We start from the raw sequence: 24,660 nt of genomic DNA on the forward strand, positions 1-24,660 counted from the left end.
CAGGGGTGAGCGCACACAGCCCGCCACAGGCGCCTTCCTGGGATGAGGGACGAGCGAGGGCAGCCGGTGTGAGCGCTCCTGGCACCCCCACGCCCCCACCGGAGCGCAGCGACGGCCAATGCTGGGCCTGGAGGTGGAGGCGTATGCCCCCCACCCCCACCCAGCTGGAGGGGCTCTCTAGCACCCGCTGCACACACACGTGCACGTGTCCCAGGCGTGTGTGCACACTCACCCCCACGTGCGTGTGTCCCGCGTGCTGAGGGGCAGCGACTGAAGCTAAAGCGGGCGGAGGAACTCTCTGGGAGAGCCTGGGGGACCGGCCCGGGACATCCAGGCAACAGAGGCCCTTTCCCGGGCACGGCCAGCTGCCCTGAGCCTGCATCTCCATTTCCTCCCAGAGGGGCTCCGTCGTGCCAAAATAAATTCCACCCAAAGCAGCCTGGGGACGTGCCAACGTCCTAGTAAATTACTGTTGCGCTCCCGAGTCTGAATTCTCCCCAGGATCTTAAACACATTTACCGCCACAAACATCACAGCCCTCCGCCCACCACCAAGACTCGCGTTGCCTTTATTTTTGGAGAATTTACTTCCTGGCGTTGATTACTACTCAGCTCTCAGAGACGTTTCTGAGACATCACATGCAGGATTTATCTCATCGCGAGGGCCTGTGTCGAGACGGACCCCGCTCCCCCGGGGGTGGGGCTGTCTAAGCGGCCTGCCCTTTCCGACACACGAACTCCGTTCCTTTGACTCGCACTTCACCGTCTGGTTCTGCGCACCTTGTCTGAGCTCCGTCTATCCCCCTACGAGGACGGGGACTTCACTGTTGCACAAAGTGGGAAGCACAGAAGGAAGGACACCTCTTGGGTGGCCTGTCGTCTAGAGGAGGCACAATGGTGACGGCTGCCTGCCCCCTCAGGCCGCCCTCCCCTCCCACCGCTGCCTTCCGCACGGAGAGGTCAGGCAGTGGCCCCGTCCACAGAGGGTGCGGGAGACAGGAGGTCGGGGGGCGAGGCAGTCATGGGGTGAGGTGGCAACAGAAGGAAGTGGTAGGAAGGGGCATACAAGCCCTCGAGCCCTACACACACACACACACACACACACACACACACACACACAATCCCATAACCGTCTCAAAAAGAAATGAAAAACCAGCAGAAGCCGGTATGCCATGACCACAGATTTATTCCCTCGCAGTCCTGGAGGCCGGGAGTCCGAACCCAAGATGTCGCAGGGCGCATTCCTGCTGGGAAGAAGGGAAGAAGCCTCTCCCCAGCTTCGGGAGGGGCCGGCGGTGGCTAGTGGGACACATCCCCCAGCCTCTGCCCCTGCTGTCCCTTGGCCTTCTGTGTGTCCACATTCCCTCTTTCTACAGGGACGCCGTCACTGGATGAGGGCCCCTGATCCAGTGTGACTGCATTTTAATCTGACCGCACCTGCCAAGGCCCACTTCCGGGGAAGACCAGGTTCATGGGCACTGGGGATTCAGACGGTGACATGTCTTTTTGGAGGGACAGCTCAGCTGCAGCAGCCTTCTACGAGATTACAAAGAAGGAGAGCACTCAGAGATGATGCTGCTTTTGCTCAAAACATCCTCAGACAGGAGGAAGTAGGGGTAAGTCTCCTTGGTCTTCGGGTGGCTGAGGAACACCGGGGGAGCTCCCAGGTGGGGAAGGAGCGCGTACTCCTCCCAACTTCTAGTCAGAGACCCCAGAGCACAAACAACCCTTGTCAGGGACAAGTGGGAGGTCCTGCCTGGTCCCTGGAGACTTGGGAAGGGACCCTGCTTCAAGCCTTCCTGAAGGGGTCTCTCGCTCGAGGGTCTGCTCTGGCCACCCTTTGGGAGCGAGGTCACTCCTCTGAGTCCCCCATGTGCTGGGACATGGTTGTGAGTGGCCGGCTTGAAACCCCCCAGTGGAGGTTGGGGTGGGGGGCGGCTGGCTGAGTCGGTGGAGCATGGCACTCTCTATCTTGGGGTTGTAGATGTGAGCCCTACACCTCTGGTTGGGTGTACAGATGACTTAAAAAATCTTTTTTAAAAAATATTTTATATATTTATTTGAGAGTAAGTGAGAGAGAGAAAGCACACAAGCAGGGGCAGAGGGAGATGGAGAAGCAGATTCCCTGCTGAGCAAGAAGCCTGATGGGGGGGCTCGATCCCAGGATCCCAGGATCATGACCTGAGCTGAAGGCAGACACTTAACTGACTGAGCCACTCAGGCACCCCAAAAACAAAACCTTAAAAAAAAAAGGAAATAAAGGAAAAAAGAAGAAGTCCCAGTGGAGTCCTGAGCCCTCAAGGACAGGAACGTGCTTTTGAACAGAGCCTGGCACTAATGCCCAGCATGGGACATGTGCCCAGAGCTCCATCCCCGCGCAGGGCTGAGTAACATCCCCCCTCCCTGTGGTAGATTCACATCTACCCAGAACCACAAAAAATGTCACCTTATTTGGAATAGGGTCTTTACAAATGTAATTAGTTGAGATGAGGTCATGCTGAATCAGGTTGGGCCTCGGTGTCCTGAGGAGGAGGCCATGTGAAGACCGCCAGGAGCCAGGGGAAGCCTGGGCCACCAGGAACCAAGAGACAGAGGGAAGAGAAGGATCCGCGGGGTTTAGGAAGGAATGAGGCCTTGCTGATACCTGGATTTCAGACTTCAGCCCCCAGAACCCAGAGAGAAAATCATTTTTATTGTTTTAAACCATCCGGTTTGCCGTCATTTTTTATGGCAGCCCAAGGAAACAAATGCATCACGGTCTGCAAAACTGAGGGAAAATGGTTTTTAGTCCATCACAAAAAGAGAGTCTGCGGGGTGCCTGGGTGGTGGCTCCGTCAGTGAACCGTCTGCCTTTGGCTCAGGGGTCCTGGGATGGGGCCCCATGCTGGGCTCCCTGCTCAGCGGGGGTCTGCTTCTCCCTCTGCCTCGTGTTCTCTCTTTCTCTCTCTCAAGTAAATAAATAAAATGCTTTGGAAAAAAAAAAAAAAACTAACAAAAGAAATTCAAAAAAATAAAGGAAGAGTCCAGGTCCTCGCGGGCCCCCGCTGTCAGAAACCCCTCTAACGCCTCTGCCTGCTGAAGCCCAAGCGTCCCCTGCTGCTACTTTCAGCGGAGACGAGAACGGCCAGACACGCCGCCCTTGACCTCTCCAGTCTGGAGCGGCTGATTCTCCACATTAGGCAGAGACTGGGAAGATGGAGGGCCTCAGAGTCAGAGGTCCAGGCTTCAAATCCTGACTCCAACGGGCAGCTGTGTGACCTTGAGCAAGTTACCTGACCTCTCTGAACTCCGGTCAGCTCCTATAACAGCTGGATAATCTCGACTAGCTCAGAGGGACTTCCAGGATTCGACGTAAGGCTGAAGAGCCCAGCTCAGCGTGGAGCAGAGGCTCAGCAAACGCTCGGGTCGCATACGTTCCCTACCTACAGCAGTCCACTGTCCCCAAAAAGAACTTTCAAATGTCCGACCGCAGAACAAAGCACATCCCTTTTTGGAGGATTTTCACCCGATAAGCGTTTCCCGGGAGCATCACCCGTGAGGGCTCTAAATAGCGCAGGTGGCATCTGTCTGATTTCACGAGCTCAGCTTGTTTAAATCGGAATGACTTGGCGTCTCTGTTATTCAACCGGGCTTAGCATTTGGGCAGCGCTGCCTATTGTCAAATAATCTACGATCCGTCCTCTCTCCCTGGGATGCTCTTTTATAAAATGGACAGCGAAAGCAGATGCCTTGAGACCACAGACCGCAACAGGACAGCAGCCTGGGACACACAAAGAAGGGGAATAAACTGGGAAGTCGGGGCTGGGCGGCCTCCAGCCGACGGGGCCCCCGATAGTTGTCCCGACAACGTCATGGTTCTTTCTAAGGGCCCCATTGTGCAGAGGAGGAAACCAAGGCACAGCCAAGCTGAGTCACTCACTCAGGGCCACAGCTTTAATGTGGAAAAATCAGGTACCAGTTCACCTGCAAGGGGTCTGTGCCTAAGGGTGGGCACAGAGGCAGGAGAGCAGGACCAAGGCCCTGAGCTAGGGACTGACATCGTGGGGGCGGAGCCCTCAGTACCCCCGGCAGGTGGTGAAGGCTAGAAGAGCTCTAGCAGAAGGCATCTCCCCGTCAACACCACTCCTAACCCTGTAGGGCCTGCTACCAGGGTAGAGAGCTGGAATTGTGTCTACAAGGCAGGGAGTTCGCAGGGACGAGGCACCCAGCCTCACCCATGCTGGTGCAGGTGACCGGGGGCCCTTTATCCTTCCTACTTGATGCTTATTTTTATTCCTCCCTGTTTTATCGTTGGTGCATGCTTTGGTGGGTAAACCAGAAGAGCTTGAAGGGGTCTACTGAGAGGGTGGCCTGAGCGGGAGTAGCGGAGACCCAGGGCCACGTCAGGGAGAGGTGGGCAGAGGGCAGGCTGGAGGTTAAAGAGAGGGCCCCGAAGGAGGCGCCTTTGCTGTTCACCCTGGAGCAGCAGATAATCCCCGAGGCGGCGGCTCCCTGCGGCACAGTCAGCAAGAGGAGAGTGAGGTTCTCAGCCCCAGCCTGCAAACTGTGGGTGCCAGGTAGGGGCAGAGAAGGGGCTTCTGCATTATCAGGAAGCTCTTAGGACCACTGGGGCATCGGCTCCGATGGGTCCCACCGTCCCCCCGCAGCTGGGCAGATACTCCACCAAGAATCCTGGGACCTTTTCACACGCCACCTCCGACAAATGTGGTGGTCCCGTGGCTGCCGCGGCTCTCGGGGCCATAGGGCTGTGCAGGCCCTGGGGAGCCTCCTGGAGAATTCTCCAGTATCCACAGTACTCCACGTTCTCTGGCCCAAGCATCCCTCACCTCATGCCCACAGACCGCCAGCCCCTCCTGCCTAGCACGGGCAGCCTCCTGGAGCCAGACGGCCCCCCACGGCCACCCCTGCTGCAGCCAGCCACTGCCCCCGGAGATGCTCTGCTCCTTCCGCCACCCAGGGCTGGGGCACAGTGGCTCCTTCCCCTGGGGCCCAGCTCCAGTCACCCCCTCGTGTCAGGCCCCCAAGAGGCCCCCCAGATGCCCCATTCCCTCCTCTCAGCCCCTGAGACCATCACCCACTTGGCCCTCATTCCCAGGCCCCTTGAACAGGCTCTCCTGGACGCCTGGGGAAGGAGGTTTAATTTCGTGTTCCTCCCATGATTTATGAAGGTTGCATTCAATTAACAAGAGTATCGATTTCCGGCAGCTGGCCAGCATGCTTGCTGGGAGTTGTTATTTTATCATGAAACCAGTCAGTTTCCTTTTAAAACCCGGAGACTCTGCACCCAGGTGCCCACAGCCACACTTATCAGGAAACACAGACACGAGTGTCGTGGACAGGGAGACATGTTCTCTGTGACTGTCTGTCTGTCCCCTCTCACACACACCATACGGGACATAAGGAGCTCCAGCCCCAGCGTCCAGCCTTCCCCCCAATTTCTCGGTGCCCCTCCGCAGCTTCTTCGGCTCCCTCTGCCCCCATCCGGGTTGCCGGATGCTGTGGGGGGCTCTGAACGCCCCAGAGGATCTGCCAGCCCCTCCCCAAGCAAGAACAGAGAGCACTTCTCTCTCTTGCACCGAGAAATGCACACACACATCCCTACATCTACGTTTATATTAGATAAATAGACAGACAGACAGAAGGATGGATCGTCTCCCGCTGTTGACAGGAACACAGCCAGAGCTGAGCCATGTGTGGTTTCAGCAATTGGGAGAGTGATCAGTGCCCCTGAGTGGGACAGAGCCAGGATGCTGAGGCTGGGCAGGGGGACACAAGAGCTGGATGCCAGCCCCCACATCTCAGGGCCTGGCTTTCCCCTGGAGGATTTTCTAAAATATCTCCTATGTATATTTTATTAAAGACACACTGAGAGCCTAAGAGCAGGTGCACCCTGTCTTTCGAACGGCAAATACTTGGGATGTTGAGAGTCTCTGTCTTTGTTAGGACGCATAACCCATTCACACCCGTCACAGTGGCTAGGTTTCCACCCTGCAGGGCTGACTGATCCTGACCCCGTCACCCAGCTAACCCAGTCCCTCGCCACCAGTCTGGCCTCTTTCCAGCAATGGGGCCAGAGCAGTGCCCTGACCTCCAGCCAGAGGCTGTTCTGGGAGGGAGGGCCCTGCATGGGGTGTGACAACATTGAGGCAAGCCTTTGAAAGGAGCCCCCAGAGTTGCCTTTCTGGGTCACTTGTTCTCTGCCCTGCCCCCCCACCCACATTCCCACGCAGACCCCAGAGGCTCTTGGCTCGGGCCACAGGTGGCCAAGAATGTCTAGAAGCATTTTTTGAGGTTTTTTTTTCATAAGGAAATTGGGAAAAACCCTCATCCCCTTACCCAGGGACAGGGATCGTGACGTGCTGCACTGAGTATCAGTACTTGGGCTCTTGCTGAACTCTGCGCACTCGCAGTCCAACTCTGTTCGTAACTGTGAAACCTGCCCTTCACGCTGTCCCCTACCCCCAGAATCCCTGCCGGTCCCTGTCCACATCCCATCTGACGGCGGCACAAGCAGCGCCCAGCAGAGCCGCCACGGCCCGCGTACTGCCTCCTCGCTGGGGGACGTTCCAATGGTTGCTCCAACTCTGTGAGGTTTTTTAAAATTTAAGATTTTATTTCAAGTCATCTCTACACCCAACACGGGGTTTGAACTCACAGCCCCGGGATCAAGAGTTGCACACGCCACCGACGACGCCAGCCAGGTGCCCCACTGCTCACACTTTTTGACAGCGTAAAAAAGGCCTCAAGGACCAAGCTGCTCATACGCCTGTTCCTAAGTTAGGATTCTCTTCCTAAGACAGATTCCCAGTGGGGTATGAGCAGGTCGTTACAGGCCACGCGGCAGTAACCGGGCCCTCCCAGATGGGCCGACCTCCTCGGCTTCCAGAACGGGAACTCGTCCGGGGTGGCTGGTGGTGGCCACAGCGCCCCTGGCTTCTGTCTTGCTGTCCCGCCGCGCCCAGTGGCACAGGCACAACCCCCCAGGGCACCCGAGGGCGCGCGCTGCCGCTCTTCTCTGCCTCCCCGTCTCCCTCCCTTCCCCCGACGGTTGCTGACTGACCTCTGGGATCCAGAAGTGACAGAGGCAGGAAACTCTGCCCTCACAGGGCATCTGTTCCAGCTCTGGAGGCAGTGGACAAGCAAAGCATGGAAATACACGGGGTGAGATGGGAATGTGGGAGGCGGGGCGCGGTTCGAAATAGGTCCTCGGGGAAGGGCCCGCTGGTGGTACATGAGCCAAAACTGAAGGAAGTCAGGGGAGAAATCCGCGGGAGGAAGAAATTGGATTCTTTCACCCGGCCAGATCGGAGACAAGAGCATTCCAGGCAGAGGCACAGCCTGTGCAAAGGCCCAGAGGGAGATGGCTGTGCTGCAGGAACAGTGCCGAGGCTGGTGGGCTGCAGCCCAGGGAGCAAGTGGGAAGACAGCAGGGGAGGAGCCAGATAGACAAGGGGGGTGGGGGCATGGGGGTCATGGGCCACTGGGTGGGACAGGGAGCTACGGGGGAGGTGGGGAACAGAGGAGGCTCCTGACGGAATTGGTATTTTAAAATCATCTCTCTGGCTGCTGAGTTGGGAATCAGTGGGAGGAGGGCGGGGTGGTGGGCAGTGGAGAGAGGTGGGATTCTGGGCACCTTCTGAAGGTGGGGACAGTTTGCTGACGAACGGGACACAAGTGACAGAGAGAAGGGTCGAGGCTGACGCCAAGGCTGGGGGTCCAGACGATGGAAAGGCTGGGCCTGGCATGGCCTGAGGGAGAGGGCTGGGGAGAAGTGGGGTTCAGGTGTGTCCAGAACACGCCGCATCTGAGTTGTTCCTGGGACACCCAGCTGGGCAGGCATGCGGATATTTGAGACCGAAGACATAAACCGGGGAGTATAGAGTCTGTAGACGGTTTTTGCAGCCCTCAATCTCAGGGTTTGCTCCCCCACCCCGCCACCAGGTCCTCTAGCCCCTCCTCCCACATGGGAGCCTTACGGGTGGTTTTGCTCACTGCCTCCGTCTGGAACACCTGGCTCCTGCTACTTTGTTGAAACGCCCGCCCCCACTTCCAGCAGACTCACCCCAAACCTCCTTGGGGATTCTAGGCCCTCCCAAATGTGATCAGCTCGCCCCTTCTCTCTCTGCTCACCCAGCGGGGAAGGGAGAGAAACCACAGGGCTGGGAAGGGGGAGGGGGCTGGAGGGGGAGGCCGGGTCTCCCCCCTGCCCCCCGCCCACCCAGCATTCTCTCTCATGGACAGATGAGGACAGGGACGAGGAGGGCTCAGAGCAGTCACATGTCCTGCTGCTGGCCCGGCCCCCCCAGCCAGGCAGCAGCCAGGATGCAGCCCCGAGTCTGCCCCTCACTGCAGTGAGCTTCGGACTCTTCAACACAGCCCTGCTGAGCCTCTCGCTGTGCACACGGCCGGGTGCGGCCGCCCCTCCCCAGCAGGGTCCCTCTGAGAACAGAGTCTAGAAACCCCGGCCCAGACACCACACACACAAGCGTCCAGCAGATACGGACTCCTATTTGACTCGAATAACAACAGCCTAAGATGCTGGTCGTCTCTGCTACTGCAGAGAAGCCTTATGGGAAATTCGGAGATCATTACTGTTTGGCTTTAGGATACATAATATGATGCCACTCGCAGCAAATCTGCAAATAACCCCTAATTAGGTTTTCCTAGGCTAAAAAAGCAAATTTGCTTTCCCCGAGGACATACCAACCATGGGTAGGAGGCAACAGTCCAGAAGCTTCCAGTAGGGCCGGGGGAGGACTGTGGGGGTTGTTCAGGCCACGGATCATTTCGAAGTGAGGACTCCAAGTGCAGGTGAACAGTTTGCTGGAAACACAGCAGCGCGCGTCTGCCGGACTCCCTCCTGCCTAGCCCGGATAGGTCAGTCCAGGGGCTTTAGATGGGGCAGGAGCTGGAGTGTCTGTGCACAGGCGAGGCATGAGCAAGCAGCATCCCCCCATGCCCTGAACACACCCACCATTTCTCTCCCTGCAACCAGAAGCAACAATGTCCCTGCAATTTATGGCTGTGCCTGTGGGGTTTGATGGGCTCCGCTGGTCTTGATGGATGGTTGCTATTTTCCGGGACGGAGCTAGGAGGTGGCGCGGGCTCTACTCTGAAGGGGATGAAGGGCAGGGCAGGGGCGGGAGGAGGGAGGCAGAGGCCGGGACTGGAAGAAACCAGAGACGGCGCTGAACCAGCTGACAGTAGGTCCCCTGCCCAAAAAGACAGGCCGCCTGACCCTGGTCTCTGCCCCCCACAGCAGGATGCTCGTGGAGGCAGAGCGGCCTGGTGTTCTGCCCTCAGCCTGGTGAGCAGCCCTGTGGGCAGAGGCTGAGCCAGCAGCCCAGAGAGGTGGCAGCACAGCTGGGGGCAGGCAGGAGAGGGCAAAAGATGCCATGAGGGTGAGGAGCTGGATTAGAGCGGCACAGGCAGCGAGAGGAAAGTGGCCTCTCTGCACAGAGGAGAAAATGATCTCGTGCCCCAGAAGGAGCTCCAGGGGAGCCCAATCCTTTTACCTCCTCCCCATTTCTGCCACCAGCTCCCGGGCTTCCCTTCTTCACACTGGTTGGAGCTCTTTTTTAAAAAGAAGTCAGGTCCCAGCACTTCCTGGTGGTAAGCCCTCTGGCAAATTCCCACACCTCTCAGAATAGTGTCCCAGGGTCTCACCACAGCTGTCAAAGCCACTGCCCCATGCCCTGTGGGCCTCTCCTGTCCCTCATGCTGCTCTGCCATATTGGCTTTCACGCTGGCTCTTTTCCTCCAACATACCAAGCTTATGCCTACCCCAGGGCCTTTGTACCTGTTGCCCACTCTACTTCAAATTCTCCCAGCTCCTCCCGTAGCTGGCTCCTTCCCAAAGCTGGCTGCTTGATTCCCACAGAATCAAGCTTAAGTACCACCAGCTCAGAAAGGGCTTCCCAGACCTCCCCGTGGGACTAGTGCCTTCTGTCCCTGACCCTTCAGAGCAGGCACAGTGACTACACTTGTGTTCCTTATTCCTGTTTCTTGGCTCCTGCCAGTCTTCTCCACAGAAGTATGGACGAGGCTCATCTCTGGGCCCCAACACCACTGGCCAAGCCTGGCACTTAGTAGGTCCAAGACATACTTCATGAGCCGATCAGTTCAGTTTGCTGTCAGATCCTCGTCCAGGATGCTGAGAGAGCACCCGCCCGGCACCCGGTCACGCAGCCCGCTCAGGAGCCACGCACGCCCTGGGAGAGGCACCCAACGCTATCACCACGTGGCCCCCGGACTGTCATTGCAGTGCCTACGTTTTCCAAACCAAAACAAATCAAGGCAAAGAGCTAACAAAGGGTATCTTGTCCCTGGGCTGTGAATTCTTTGATCTGAAACGTCTTGCAAAGGAATAAAAACTAACCCCCACACAGCCGCATATTTCGTGAATGGCTATCAAGAGCTCAGTGGGGGAAACACAGGCTCTGGGGTTGCTGGACCAGGCCCAGAGCCAGGTCAGCCCCTTAGCAGCTGTGCAGCTCTGGGCGAGATCCTGACCTTCTCTGGACCTCAGTTCCCCCCTCACTGTGGCAGAAAAGGAAGCACCCGTAAAGCGGGCCTGGGACCAATGACTGAGGTACGACACAGTAAGGGTGAAGCCAGGCCCTGGGTGAGCTTCTGGTAAATGCCACCTCATATGAAAGCAGCCACGCCGACATACAGTGACCCAAATGGGCCTCCAGAACATTCCATCGGCAGGGCCTTTGTGAGATGGTGTCATGGCCAAGAGCCCAACCTAGGCAGACTATGGGGCAGAGGAACCCCAGTCCACAGGAGGGGTCCGCCACCCACACCCCCTGCCTCAGGCCAGCCAGGGTCCCGCCGTGACCAGGACCGGCCCACCGACACTTTAACCGACTGAGCCAAACTCCAAACAGGAAATGCCTGGAGCCTTGGCTTTTCCATCACACATACCGACTGGGCCACAGCTTTCCTACAGATTGTCTGGAAGTGTGGATTTCAACGATATTTTTCAGCAGTAGAACAATTTTAGCAAGTCACACTGGCCAAAGTACAGCTTTTGCTAAATCGTGTAAAGTGTGGGTTTCAAACTTACTTTTTAGCAGTTAGAACACACGGAGCAAATCCACCCCACGAGGAACCCCAGTGTTGAAAAGAGGTCAAGTGCAGGTCATCTCCCTGCGGTGTGGGCGGCAAGCCCCGCCCTCCACAGCCGAGCCTGAGGGCCAAGGCGCCCCATCAGGATGGCCCTGACCTCACATGTCCTCCTTCTCGGGGGTCCCAGATCACTCACACACCCAAGACACATGATTTGGTTTCACACAGGGGCTCTGGGGCCACTGCTGAGGCACAGGGATCACAGCACCAACTCTCAGAGACCTCTGGATGTTCCAGACTCAGTAGGGGAATATTTAGAATGAAAAAAGCAAGAAATTCTTTCTGGCAAAAATGGCCCAGGCCCATTGGTAGAGGACAACCGCGGGGCCACGTTACTCATACGCCCATCCCACACGTGACCGTCAACGTGGACAGAGCCCCAGGCTATCGTGTTGAAAACGCAGGTGCAGGAAACGTGCTGTGGGATCCACTCACATGGGGCCAGCAAACACCCCACACCCCGTGTGTGTGTGTGTGTGTGTGTGTGTGGCGTGTGCGTATAAAGGAGGCATATGCCAATGGTTACCGCGGACTCGAAGAACGGACGCCTAACTCAGGAAGCCCCTTGTCCCCCCCGTGCCCCCCCCAAAGGGCCCTCGAGCTTTTGTCTGCGATTTTTAGGAAAAAGGAAAAAAGGACACGTCAGGCCACTAACATGACAAAAGGGTAACAGCTGTTAAGTATGGCGGCGGGCGTGTGCTCGGGGTTGTAACACCGGTTGCTTCTGCATTCTTAAACGTTTCCACACGGCTAGCCGAAAGGCAGGCGGCTGCCCGACAGGGCCCCCCAACCCTGCTCTGGGAGCACATTTTGATACGGTGCCCACCAGCACCCGGGGTGACCCCCTCCTCCACCCTGACGGCCCCTCCCCCTCCACGTACCCCTTACCTGTCCGCGGCCAAGCGCCCGGCAGCCCGGTGCGGCTCACTGCCGTTCTCCAGCCGGGCCAGCGCGTCCATGCGCTTCGCCATGAGCTCCAGCAGCTCGCTCATCTTGCGCAGGACGCCGCGCGACTCCGGCCCTCCCAGCACTGCGGACAGAGTGCGGGCACACGGTCAGGCTCGGCTGCGGCCTGCGGGCCACCTGAAGCCACCTGGTGGCTCTATGACTCCAACCCCAGTCCCGCTTTTGCAGGCTAAGGAGGCGTCAGGAGAGTGAGCCCACCCCACCCCTCACCCCTGCAGGACAGGGGCTCCCCCACTGGCCCCACCCCAGGCCAACCCTGCTCTCTACTAGCTGGGTGGCACTGAGATCATCTTAACGTCTCTGGGCTTCTGTTTCAGCGCCTGCAGAACGGAGCGGTACACCTACTCTCAGTCAAATCATGTGAAGGTTTTTTGTTTTCTCTTCAAGATTTTATTTATTTATTTTTGCAAGAGAGAGAGAGAGCACAAGGCAGGGGGCCAGGGGAGAAGCAGACTCTCCACTGAGCAGGGAGGCCCATGTAGGGCTCCATCTCAGGACCCTGGGATCATGACCTGAGCCAAAGGCAGATGCTTAACCGACTGAGCCACCCAGGCACCCTCATGTGAAGGTTTTAACCCCCTCCTAACGGTCCATGGATCCTCAGGTCCAGGCACCGCCATCCCCAGTTTGGTTCCCTGCAAAGCCCAAGAGCCAGCTCTGAACCTCCCACACCAAACGAGCCAAGTCATGGCGACCTGAGTGCTTCCAGGGGTTTGCGGGGGGGGGGAGGGGGGAGGGCCTGAGGTTGGGTACCCCAAAAGCAAACCCTGGGACAAGGATGTAAGGACAAGTCATGCATTTGGGAGGTAAAGGAAACCCCAGTGAGGGAGTGAAGAGGTGACACAGGGAAGGGGAGACAGCCCAGAGAGGGAGAGTCACCAGCCTGGGGAGACCAGCAGATGTCAAGTCTGCCCCAGAGTCCTCTGCCCAGCGGTGAGGGACCTGGGCCATGTGCAGCCCGTCTCCTGCCGGTCACTGCTTGAGGGTGGCTTGCAGAGACAGCCAACTCCTGCTACTCCCAACCTGCTGGAGGGCAGCCAGCCAGCGGCAGTGGCTACAAGAAGCCCTGGGCAAAGACTGGCCGTCACCAGCAGCCATGAGTCAGCCTGAGCGCTCGGAGACAGCAGGAGCCAAGGGCTGGGGCACCCGCAGCATACGCTGCTCCAGAAAGAAGGGGCCAGGCCTGGTGAGCTCAGAGAGGCTCTCGCCTGCCTCTGCCACCACGCACCCCCTGCCCCCACCCCCCGCAGTGGGGCTCTGTGGCCAAGGGACATTCATAGCAGCATTATCAGCCTCTGGGGCCCCAACTCAAGTCAGTACTACCAAGTCCTATCTGCTGTCTGCTGTCACAGTGCCAGGAGGGGGCAGAAGAGAGCATGGCAGGCCACAGGGACCCGGGGGCAGAGATGGGGAAAAGAGAAGAGGCCAGAGGGGCTGGTCTCCCCTGCTCCAAGTTTAGGACTGAAATGAGAGCAGGGGGCTAAGACAAGCTTCAGCTACCAAGGCTGCCTGTGACATTTCCACTTTGCTTGTCCCCCATACCCCCTGGCTCTGGGCCCGGCCAGGTCTAGTGGTGTTCGCCGCTTTCTCTCTTGACTAAGTCACCTCCTGTGTTCCCCAGAGGACTGGGTCCACCTGAGTTCAGAAAGAAGGCCACCAGGAGCCGGGGAGCCATCACTCGCATGCCATGCAATCTGGAGCATCAGGGAGCTGGTTTCCTTACGAAAGCTAGGGTCCCTGACTCCAGCACCACACACACACACACAGAGCTGCCCAAGAATGAAAATGGGTGAGTTCGGGTGTTGATAAAAAAAAAATGCATATCTAGAGGAAGAAAGGAAAGAAACACAGTCTCCAGCCCATCTCTGCACCGGCAGCTGAAATAACTAGCGATCTTCCCACTTTCACTTCTCAGAAACCTGGGTGGATTTTTAACGAACCGGTCGGGATTGGGCAATGTCACCACTGTGCTAAGTGAAGCAAGCTTCTCCACCCCTCCGTCCCAGCACACTCGCTCAGTCCTCAGCCAGTTAGTCAATCAGTCCAAGAAGATATAAATAGCTCCCCCTCTCTTTCAACTCCACAGAGCTAGGGGTGATGGTTAGTCTTTCAAACCATTCTCACCCCTGGAACCCCCACCCAAGTCCATCATCCATCCAAACGTAGTATGTGGCTTTCAACTGGTGCTTGGAGCACAGAGTAAAACAAGGTGGGGGTGGGGGTTCCTATCGTCTCAGCTAGAAAAATAGGGAACATCAGAAGATCTGACCGGGCCGCTTGGTACCACTCCTGGAGCTATGCAGTGCACAGCCTGCCCACCCTCCCTGGGCAGCCCTGATGAGCCAATGCTACAGCACAGTCTCGGGTGGTCCTTTCCTCAAAGGTATGGCATGAGAAAACGAGAGCAAGACTGCAGCTGGGGACACCCTAAGTCGGAGCTTGTTAACCAAGGCCCCCCGACCATGACCTGGTCAGAGCACACAGGCCCAGCGGGACCACAGAGCCTGGGCAGCAGCTCGCTCCTGCAGGTACGGCCCCTTGACAATGCCGAACCCACATCACTGCTTCTGGAGCAGTGCTAAGCTCCCCAGAATGTCTCAGGCATGGCACTCTGCCCTGTCACACTGCTGTCCCTCTGTCCTAGCTCATCTCCTAGCTACCCTGGCTCCTCCTCACTGCCTGAGCTCCTCCCTGGAACCTCAGTGACACTGCCCCCCTCCCCCACACATGCACCCAGCCCCACAGCACAGGCAGCAGAAGAGAGGCCTCATCTGGCCCAGAGCTGCCCCAGAAGCCAAGCAGAGCCGGGGCAGCACCACGGCGGGGGACAGGCTGGGGTGGGAGTGACAATGCCTGCACGCCACCTGCTCTGTCACCCGCCACATGGGTGCAGGATGGATGGACATGCCACTTTCCTTCTCTGGGCCTCAGTTTCTCCTCCTATAAATGAGGTACTGGACTACAGAACCCTGAGTTTCTATGGACCGGGACTCCTGTTTTGGCTCTTGCCTTATCTGCCCCTCTCGAGATTAGGGTAACAGAAAAGGAAAGACTGTTCCTATAAAAGCCAGCAGAATCCCCTTAGGGAGAAAGCTCAGTTTTGTTTTACTAACCCCTGGGTGGGCCAGAGCAGAGTCTAGGAGTCTAAATGTCCAGAGCAGTGAGACAGAGAGAAAGCAAAATGATGGCATATCGAGTCATAAGACTGGAGATTTCTGGTTCAGCCTGGGTGAAGAGGAGCAAGAAAAGGCACAGGGGCTCAGAGGCAGGGGAGGCAGGGCGGCCAGAGGGCAATGTGGGGTCAGGTGGGGGGTTCCAGCTGCGGGGACACAGGAGGGACCTGTCATCCGCTTGCTGTGCGTCCCAGTGGTCCCAGCCCCCAAGCCATCATCCCTACTCTGTGCCAGGAATTGGGGGGAAAGGTGCCCTTCCCAGTAGGTCAATGTCAGGGACACAGACGACACAGGAGGGGACAAAGTGAGCAGGATAACTCACAGCAGCAGAAGCTCAGAGAGGAGGTGAGCAGGGACACATAAGCCCCCCCGGGGAGTCCTTGGAGATCTGTGGGGCTCTGTATGGCCCCAAATAGGAGAGATTAAGCCAATTCTTTAAACACGTCAACAGAAAGAGTGACCCCAGAAGACCCAAGGGCTTAGGGACGCCTCTAGGGAGACGCACTGCGGCTCTCAGATGGGTCTGTAAGGGCACCTCCATCAGACTGGACCAAGACCACGAGACCCTCCCCCACCGCTGGGGCTTGGATGGCGCAGACTGGAAGCTGCCCACCGCTTCCGGGGAGCTTCCGGTGGCATCTGCTCCCTGGCTGGCTCCCTGGAGGCCACCGCCCATCCCCGACTGTCAGCGGAGCCTGAGTCCCGGCTGGCCCTGAGTCACCTTACCGCTCCCGGTGTCAGCTAAATTGAAATGTATTTAATGTGAAGCCCTAGGAACACATCTCGGGACTCACACGCACTCCCTCCATATTTCCATATAAATAAGGAAAGCCGGCACCGAGAGATACAGACGGCTCCTTCTGGTTACAGACTTAGGTGTTTTATGACCCATCCAGGCCCAGCCCCTCCCCGCCCCTCCCCACCCCTCCAGACACAGACAAGCTCCTCTGTCCCTCCAAACCTCCCTTGTCCCCTGCCTTGTCCTCACCTCAACCCTTTCTTGCTGGTTCCTAGAAACTGAAGGAGCCCCCACTCACCAGATGAGAGAGACCTCCCTGGCCCTTGAGATAGGGGCTGCGACTTAAGTGTTTGCCCAGCTGGAGAAATGAGCACATGTGTCCCTCAGCACACAGCCACCACGGATGCCAGCTGAGGTCACTGAGGCTTGGGGCTCTGGGCAGCACAGGAGACAAGGGCAGGCCCTGCGCCCTGGCCCACCCGCCCATCACCAGCCTCTGAGGAGATGAGCTCCCTAACAACAAGGTCCAAGGCCAGAGACAGCTACAGAGCAAGGAAATATTTTTCTGCTATTCCCCAGATTCGAATCCCAGCTGGGAGTAGGAAGGTCTGGCAGGGCCCTGCCCCCGGGGAACCTCAGGGCAGCCACATACAGCTGAGCCAAGCCCCCCCCCCCCCCCCCCCCCCCCGCCCCCCGCCCCCCCCCCCCCCCCCCCCCGCCTGCAGGCCTCTCCCCAGCGATGGCCTCTAGCCACTACCTCTTCTAGACAAGACAGAGACCGGGAAGAGCCAGCCACACATGCTCGGGGAATCCACGGCAACATCAGGAGAGAGGCCTGAGACACAAGCTCACATCCCACCGCCTGCCCCTGAGAGGAGAGCAAGTTCCTCCTCAGGACAAGAGAGGGGAAGTGCAGCCAGGAGGCAGGGAGAAGGCACCGGGGTCTGTTTTGCACAGGCAAAACCCCCTCCTTCTCTGGGAAAGAAAGCCCCCAGGGCCCAAGGCAGGCCCACCTACAGCAAGAGGGAATCAGGTCAGACTTGGAGTCACGCTTCCTGCTAGCCTCCCTCCCCCTCCTAAATCTTAAGACGAGTATGCAGAATATAGAAGATGCCTCTTACATTTTTATCCCCAAACTAGAGAACTTTATCATAAAATACAACCTGGCTTAGAAGGGAATCCAGAGCCTCCGCTGGGAGACCACCGTCCACGGAGGCTATGGCAGGCCCCCCTCCTTTTAGAGAACACCCTGCTTCTCCCAGCGCTCCCCAGCCTCGTCCTGGGGGCCCACTTCCCTGCCAGGCTTGACGGGCCAGGACACGACAGATTGTTTCCCCCATTTGTGCTCAGACGGTTTGCCGATTTGTGCAAGGATTTCTGCCCCCCTAAACAGCAGTGCCTTCCAGAGGTTCCCTCTCCCAATTCTGTCCTGGGGCTGCACAGACAGGGGAACCAATGCAACGCCACAACCCAACCGCCACCCTTGACCTCCAGTCTCCCCTTCCACCTGACCACCCTCCAGCCCCAGGCCTCCGCTTGTGTGGCTCCTCGGCAGAAAAGCTCGCACCTCCCAGGCGGGGTTCCTGCAGGGCTGCTCCAGGCACAGCGTGTGGGTGTCCTTGGAGGAGGCGTGTTTTGCATGATCAGGATTTTAAACCCACAATGTAAACTTGGGGCTCTTCCAAGTCCCTGCTTTTGGGTCTCTCCAAAAAAATCCACTTCATCCCATGGCATGAAAGAAACCAGGGGGACAAAGATAATCGGGAAAGGGACCGAGCCAGGGTCAGGTCTCCAGAAGGGTGAGGCCTCCCTCCCCATGTGTCTCCCCCTCCCCACCTTTAGTTCCACATTCTAGGCACTTAGCCTCCAGCCCAGGGACCCAGGAAATGTGAAAAGCCTTTGAGTCGGCTGAACCTGCTCTGAGAACTGATGTCACGAGAGAGGAGACCCGGCAACTTCAGCCTTCTGCGTACGCAAGAGAAATGTGTGTGTGCCCCGGAAGACAGGGACCAGGATGTTCCTAGCATCACCAGCCACATGCCCCAAACTGGGAGCAACGTCCACTGCCAGTAGAGTGGGTAAACACCATGCGGGCCCTTCACACAACGGAGTTCACACGACAGCAGCGGGGACAGACGTCCACGGCCACACAGAGGGGACGGCCCTCTCAGGTGCAGTACGGAGAGCAAACAGCACACACGAAAGAACAGCCACCATGCAATTCCTTCCTCACGGCGTCTGAAGAACAGGCGAAGCCCTGTGCTGTGAGAAGTCGGGGTCCTGACACCCATAGGGAAGCACTGGGTGCGCGGAGCCGGGAGGGCACCCCGGGGGCTGCTCACGCGCCGTTTCCTGGTCGTGGTTGCCGGCTGCTGGCTGCGCGATGCGTCCATCTTGTGGATATTACACTCTGATGGAAAGCCTGAGCATGTACGCGGGCACACACGTGTGCACATACACACACACATGCCTCTCATCTAACTGGGTGACCTTGGGCAAGTGCTCTCCCCTCCAGGGCTCTGCCCACCCCTCAGACACAGATCTGGTCGGGGTTGGCCTCTCACCTCCCCTACCAGGCAAAGGTGCACAGTACACGGCTCGGCAGGGCTCCCACAGGCCCTCTGTACTCTGGGCCACTGGTTCCATCCCCTGCCAGAGAAACGAGCAGAAGGACTGGAGCCCAGCCACACGCCCCTCCTCCCCCAGCCCCCGATCCCCACTCCTGGATCCCTCACCTTCCTGGCGGTCCCGCTTCCTCAAGCCCCCGTAGCAGCCCCCCAGGCAGGCGTGACCCTCTCCAGGAGTGGATTGAGCACCTCTCCCTAGACACTGTCTCCTCAAACTCCACGGCCCCCACGATCGACCCGAGACCTCCAGTACCTCTCTCCAAGCCGCCCCTCAAGTGCGCCTTCACAACCCGCCCCTGCCCCCTTTTCCAGCCTCAATCTCCTTCACGCCTGTCTCCTGGGCGGAAACCCCAGCATCCCCTCACCCCTACCCGTTCCCCTCAACAACCTTTTCTGCAGTGTCCCCGTCTCGGACCGAACACAATAAGTATTGACGGCGCTTGGACTATTTGCCAGATGCTGCTCGAGCCCCTTGCCACGTGCTATCTCAGCACGACTCACGTCAACCCTGGGCACACAGGGCTCGTCCCCATTTATCGGAGAAAACGGGGGCTCAGAAGAGACTGGCGCAACTCTGATACACTCATTTACATTCAGGCTTGAATGACTAATAAAGGTGGAACTCCTGCCAGGAGCTTTGCAAGTTTAAAGAAGTACATGTTACACCAAAGGAACAAATCTAATGATGAGACACCAGATGGCATACCAAGTGCCCCTCAGAGCGCCCCCCGAGACAACAGCCATGCTCCTGGAGGATGTACTTGCCGTTGGGAATAGGGCAGCCACACAGCTGGGCCCTGGGGCTTTGCGAAAGCGGGCTGCAGACAGAGACAAGCCCAGAGCCCACTGAGCCAACCCGCTGAAGAGTTCCAGAAAACCTACTTGCCCCGGCTGCCCCAACACCTGTGCTCCTCCCTCCCGCAGTGACCAGAAGAGCCCCTGGGACCCATGAAGCTGGACTCTGCACTGTTCGCCATTCTTCACTGAGTAGAAAGAGAAAGGGGGAGGGCCCGTCTTCAGGAGGTCTCCCAAGTCTGGAGCCCATCACACCCCCATGCCATGGGCTCACTCAATCCCATAGGCGAGTTAAGTGACTTGGCCAATGGCACACAGCTGGGAAATAATGCGCCAGGGTACATACCAGGTCCATCGGATCCCCAAAGCCCGTGCTCTGAACCTCTGCTCCACTGCCTCACAAGTGTCACATGGGCAAGGAGCCACAAAGGTCTGGACAATGTGGCACATCTCAGAGATAAGACACCTGAGCTCAGGGCCTGGCCTGCCCTCCGCCTCTCCCCACCCCCACCCCCGTCCCAGCCCCGGCCCCCTCGGCTGTGGCCACAGCCTGGGTCAAAAGCACAGAGTGTATGTGTCTCAAAGGAACAGGGATCATATTCAGAACACGCCCCTCCACACACACACTAAGGAAGCAACTCCAGCAGCCTCTTCTGATGCCTGGGAAGCCGTGACTCAAAGGTCCTTCCCTGGCCGGAGAGTCTGGGTCAGAAGAAGCCCGATGATCACAGCCAGGACCAAAGCCAAAGCAGTGTGCGGGGTCAGAGAGCCTAGGCCAAGGTCCCGATCCATTCCCACGTCCCTAGATGAGGTGGCCTGGATCCCTGGGACGGAGCCCCAGAGAGTCCCTTGAGTTGCTTGGTTCAAAGGCCTCCTTCCCCTCCATCCACAAACACCGGCACCCACTGCTGACTCCCCTTTCCCCACCAAGATACCTTCTGTGCGGATGGTGAAGGGGGAGTCCCCCGGGCGCCGGGCCGAGAGCTGGCCTCCCAGAGACGTCATCAGGAAGCAGAGTGAGAAGAAGCCGATGCCCAGGACAAAGAGCCTGCAGAGAGCAAGAGGACAGGTCGGAAACAGGCCAGTGGGAAGCACCCCCACCCAGCAAGGGCTCTGCACGAATGAGTGGGTGAGGGAGCGAGCATGGAACGATGGATGGGGACAGAAGATCCAGGGCTGAGCTCAGAATGAAGAGCGCTCCACGACTGGGAGATGGCTGAGAACCTCGCATGAAACCCCAAGGGACAATGATACAGGCAGAGTTCGGGCAAGTTCCAGCCTCCAGATAGAGCCTGGCTCATTAGCGCGGCCTCGGTGCGTGATCCCCAGACCAGCAGCACTGGCATCACCTTGGGATTGTTAGAAATGCAAAATCTGGGGCTCCACTCCTGGGCTTACCAAATCACACTCTGGGGGTGGTGCAAGCAACGTGTTTGAACAAGCTCTCTGGGCAATCCTGATCCTTGCTCAAGTTTGAGAACCGCTGGTACAGATGCAAACAGCAGGTGCTGATGCCAGCCAGAGGGCAAGTTATCGGTCCAGACGAAACCCACCTGGATCCCATCAGTCACCCGGGCCCGGCTCTGCACTATGTACACGGGTCTTGCCACAGCCATCAGTCATGAGCTGGCTTGAACATCTCCTTATCACGTTCGAGGGGGATGGCGTGTGCCCCCATCCCTACCAGAGGGGAAGATTTACAAGGGCAGGGCCCAGATTCTCCCTAACCCACATCTTTAACAGGCAGGCACGTGGTAGTTGTGTGCACTGACCGGTCAGAGCGAGTGGACACCTATGCACAAGTTCAAAGGGCGCAGGTCAGGAGAGCCACCCAGAACAGGACAATTGTTCATTCCTTCAACACACATCTGATTGTTTCTCAGGTGTGGGGCACTGGGGGGGCCCCAGGGGGAGAGCAGGGAACTCCCGTCTCCTGCTGCTTCCACACCAGGTGCTGGGTCCCAAACGGGAGAACTGAACTAACCAGCACTGGGGAGGCCAGAGATGGAGGTGTTCTGGGACCTTGAATGGATCAGAGGGACTTATAACACTGATAGAGATGAAAGGGGAGCCCCCCCCCCCAGTCAGGATGAGGAAGCCCATCTCGTGTGAAGCCAGGCTCATGCAGGGGAGGCCCCACAAGTCATGCTAGAGGCCTCCAGCCCTCTCCCCTCCACCAGCCAGCCTCAACCCCACGTTCGTTTGTATCTCCATGCAAGACTTGCTTTATGCATTTTAATCTTCATTATTCGAAGCTGGCAGAGCGGTATTTAATTAAAACTTAGCCCATTAAAGAAAACACACAATTGCAGAAGAAAATAAAAGCGCGACAAAATTCCCACCCCATATTTAAATGAAGCTGTTAGAGGTTAAACCAGAGAGGGTGCAGAACCCCCACGGCAGAGAAAGCGTTGAGGGCTTCACCTGGGAGAGGACAAGGACAAGCAGACAGCATAATGGACACTGCCCCTCACCTCTGAGGGCCCCCTCACTGAATTCCACCACACTTGGGGATGGGGCTCTGCGAACCCAAGATGAAGCCAGGCTGCTCTCAAGACAGCAGCCAGAGAAAGAGTGGAGGAGGTCGGTGGTTGCACACCCAGGAAGATCCTGAAGGAATCAGCTCTTCGTCCTCCCAGCCTGAGGACAAGGACAGGCTCCTCGAGTTTATGGGCCCTTCCTTCCCCAAACCCCCTCCACAGCTGTGGGACTGTATTTAGAGCTAGGGACCTGGGCTGCAGGTCCTGCTGTGAAAAAGGAGTCTCAACTTTTCGCCCAGAATCTGAAGTCCCCAGCACACCTCATCTGCCTCTCTCTCTGCCAGACCTCAATCCTAGGGCCATTCACAGTAGATTCAAGTTAAAATGGTTTCGTCCACTCATGTATCTATTCAAGCAACATGCCAGGAGCAACTACAGAATAAGGGTCCTGCCAGAAGGAGACAGAGGAGACAGGGCCTCCAGTCTGTCCTTAAAGAGCCAAGACCCCAGAAGGAAGCAGCTCCCGGGAGTGGGCGCTGTCCGTGGTGCTGGCTCCTGCAGCCGCCTCCAATTGCACCAGAAATTACCCAGCCAGAGATTGACACCCCAGTTGGCTGGCCCTCCCATGACTTGTAGGGCGGGGTCGACATGGGGCGGCAGACTTGGGAAGAGGACCCTCTAAACAGTCAGCGTCAGCCAGGGATTTGAGGATTTCCCTGGAGGAGTAAGGCCCTTTCCAGACAGCCGCTTCCCGCCCTGCTTTGCCCTGCTTCTCATGGGAACCTTCTGTCAGAGCTCCAGCTGCCTCCCTGTCTGCTGCCCAAGACCATACCCTCAGCATCACCAGCTCTACGATCCTCCCCTCCTGTATCCTCCAGACAGGGGTGGTCCATCATGATCCTTGCCATCCCCAAAGCGGTCTCCTCAGCTCCACAAAACAGGGCCGGCCCACCCAGGAGGAGCTGGGGAGGCCACAGACACCTCAGCCTTGATCTTCCCGTCAGGGGCTGAGAAGGAGACCAACCGGGGCCCTGGCAGGGGCGGGGATTCAAACCCCCCCTCCTCACGACCCAAATCCACCTGCCCAGTTCCTGCCCCTGCAGGGTGGATGGTACCCACACCCCACCTGTGGCCTCTGGAGTTCGACCCCCACCCCTCCCTTGGCGCCCTCTGCTGCCCAGCCTCCCCTGAGCAAGGTGGTTCTCCCATCCCGCTGGGCACCCATCACTTAGCATCTCCTCCCAGACCTGGGCAGCAGGCAGGCTCCACAGGCTCCAGAGAGAGGAAGGAACTGTCCCTTCCCTGACAGGCTCTGGGGGCCCCTGGGATGGGTTCAACAGGGACCAGCCAGCCCCACGTGGCCCCAGCCCTGCCTAGCCTTGGCCGTGGAAGATTGGGGTGGGGGCATTGGTCTTCCCCTTCTCCTGCCTTCGGAGGTCCCCGGAGGTCTGGGTTCCGCTGCCCTTGGGCTCCGCAGCGCCTCCCCTGCCACCAACTCTCGGCTGCTGCCGATCCAGGGTCGAATTCCCAGCTGAACGGCCGGCCCGGGAGAGGTCCTTGCTCCAATCTCGGGAACCTTCCCGTTGGAGACAGACCCGCACCCCGCCGCGAGAAGGGGAGTGCGAGCAGAAGGCCGGGGCAGAGGAGTGGCACAGGTGGAGGACTCAACCCAGGGCTCCACGCGCAGGCGGGCGGTGGGGGGCGGGGGGAGTGCCGCCCTGCACAGCGCACTAACTTCGCCGCCGGGTGGGGCCGTCTGCAAAGTGGGAAGGACCCCAAGGAGCAGGAAAGAGGCACCCTGGGCCGAGGCCCAGGACCACAACCTAGGTGCTTTCTGCCCTCATGCCCACCCTCGCATCCCGAGTCCTCTCCAACCTAGACCAACTCGAGACACGTCTCAGATTGCCCACCCCTCCCCACCCGAACCCGAACCTCGGCTCCATCCCTGTCACAGCCCCACTGGCCATCACAAGGGTAGAAGCACGAACAGCCCCCTCTGCCACTGGGACAGGCACCCTCTCGGGGAACGACCTCGCCCACCCCTACCAGCGCCCCCTCGGAGAAAAAGACCTCCCCGCGCCATCCGGGAGAGAACTTTACCGAAAGGGTCTCAGGGTGACCAGGCATCTTCTGACCATTATCTTCCCATCGGGGTTGACTGTGATCATTGTTCAAACTTGTCTGGGCGAGGAGCCGCGGGCGAGGCCGGACGCACCGTCCCGGGCCCTGCTCCCGCCGCGTCCGGGCCGCGAACCCGCTGCGGGCCGAAGCCGGGTCCGAGGGAGGCGGGGGTCGGGGGGGGGGGCGCGGGAGCTCGGCGGCTTCGCTGCTCCGGCGGCGGCCGGCGGAGTCGGCGCGGCCTCGGCGGGCGGGGAAGCGGAACGGCGCGGCTGCCGGAGGGCGGCGAGGGCGCCCAGCCCGGCCGTCTCTGCGTCTCCGCCCTCCCCGCTTCACATTTTTGGGGCCGGGAGGCGGCGCGCCCCCCGACCGCCGGCCGCGCGTCTGCCTGCTCGGGCTCGCTCGCTGGGCGGGACGGCGCCGCGGCGCGCAGACGGGCTCCCCGCCGCGGGCGCCCTCATGCCCGGGCCCGCGCCCTCGGTGCCGGCTAGAGGCGGCCCCGGCCCCGCGCTCCGGGCCCCCGCGCCTCCGGGCCGCGCCGCACCCCCGCCCGGCACCGCGCCGCGCCCATGGCTCTCGACGAGGGCGCCCCACGCCCGCTCTGCCGCCCGCTCGCTCGGTGGCCCGCGC

The 24,660-nt window shown here is 58.8% G+C and overlaps 1 protein-coding gene across 2 annotated transcripts in view; it reads right to left on the bottom strand.

Annotated features, from left to right (window-relative positions):
- The window catches only part of MGAT5B (alpha-1,6-mannosylglycoprotein 6-beta-N-acetylglucosaminyltransferase B), a 65,220-nt gene extending 40,773 nt beyond the window's left edge, over positions 1–24,447 (bottom strand). For both annotated transcript variants that reach the window (XM_059379348.1, XM_059379349.1), the window contains exons 1-3: positions 24,013–24,447; positions 20,368–20,480; positions 12,021–12,162 (exon numbers count right to left, since the gene is read on the bottom strand). In XM_059379348.1, the coding sequence (XP_059235331.1) occupies positions 12,021–12,162; positions 20,368–20,480; positions 24,013–24,080 (323 nt within the window). In that variant the 5' untranslated portion in view covers positions 24,081–24,447. The remainder of the gene's footprint in view (positions 1–12,020; positions 12,163–20,367; positions 20,481–24,012) is intronic.
- Between the last annotated feature and the right edge of the window lie 213 nt (positions 24,448–24,660).

Source organism: Mustela nigripes, chromosome 16 (assembly GCF_022355385.1).
Source record: "Mustela nigripes isolate SB6536 chromosome 16, MUSNIG.SB6536, whole genome shotgun sequence".
NCBI classification, from domain to species: Eukaryota; Metazoa; Chordata; class Mammalia; order Carnivora; family Mustelidae; genus Mustela; species Mustela nigripes.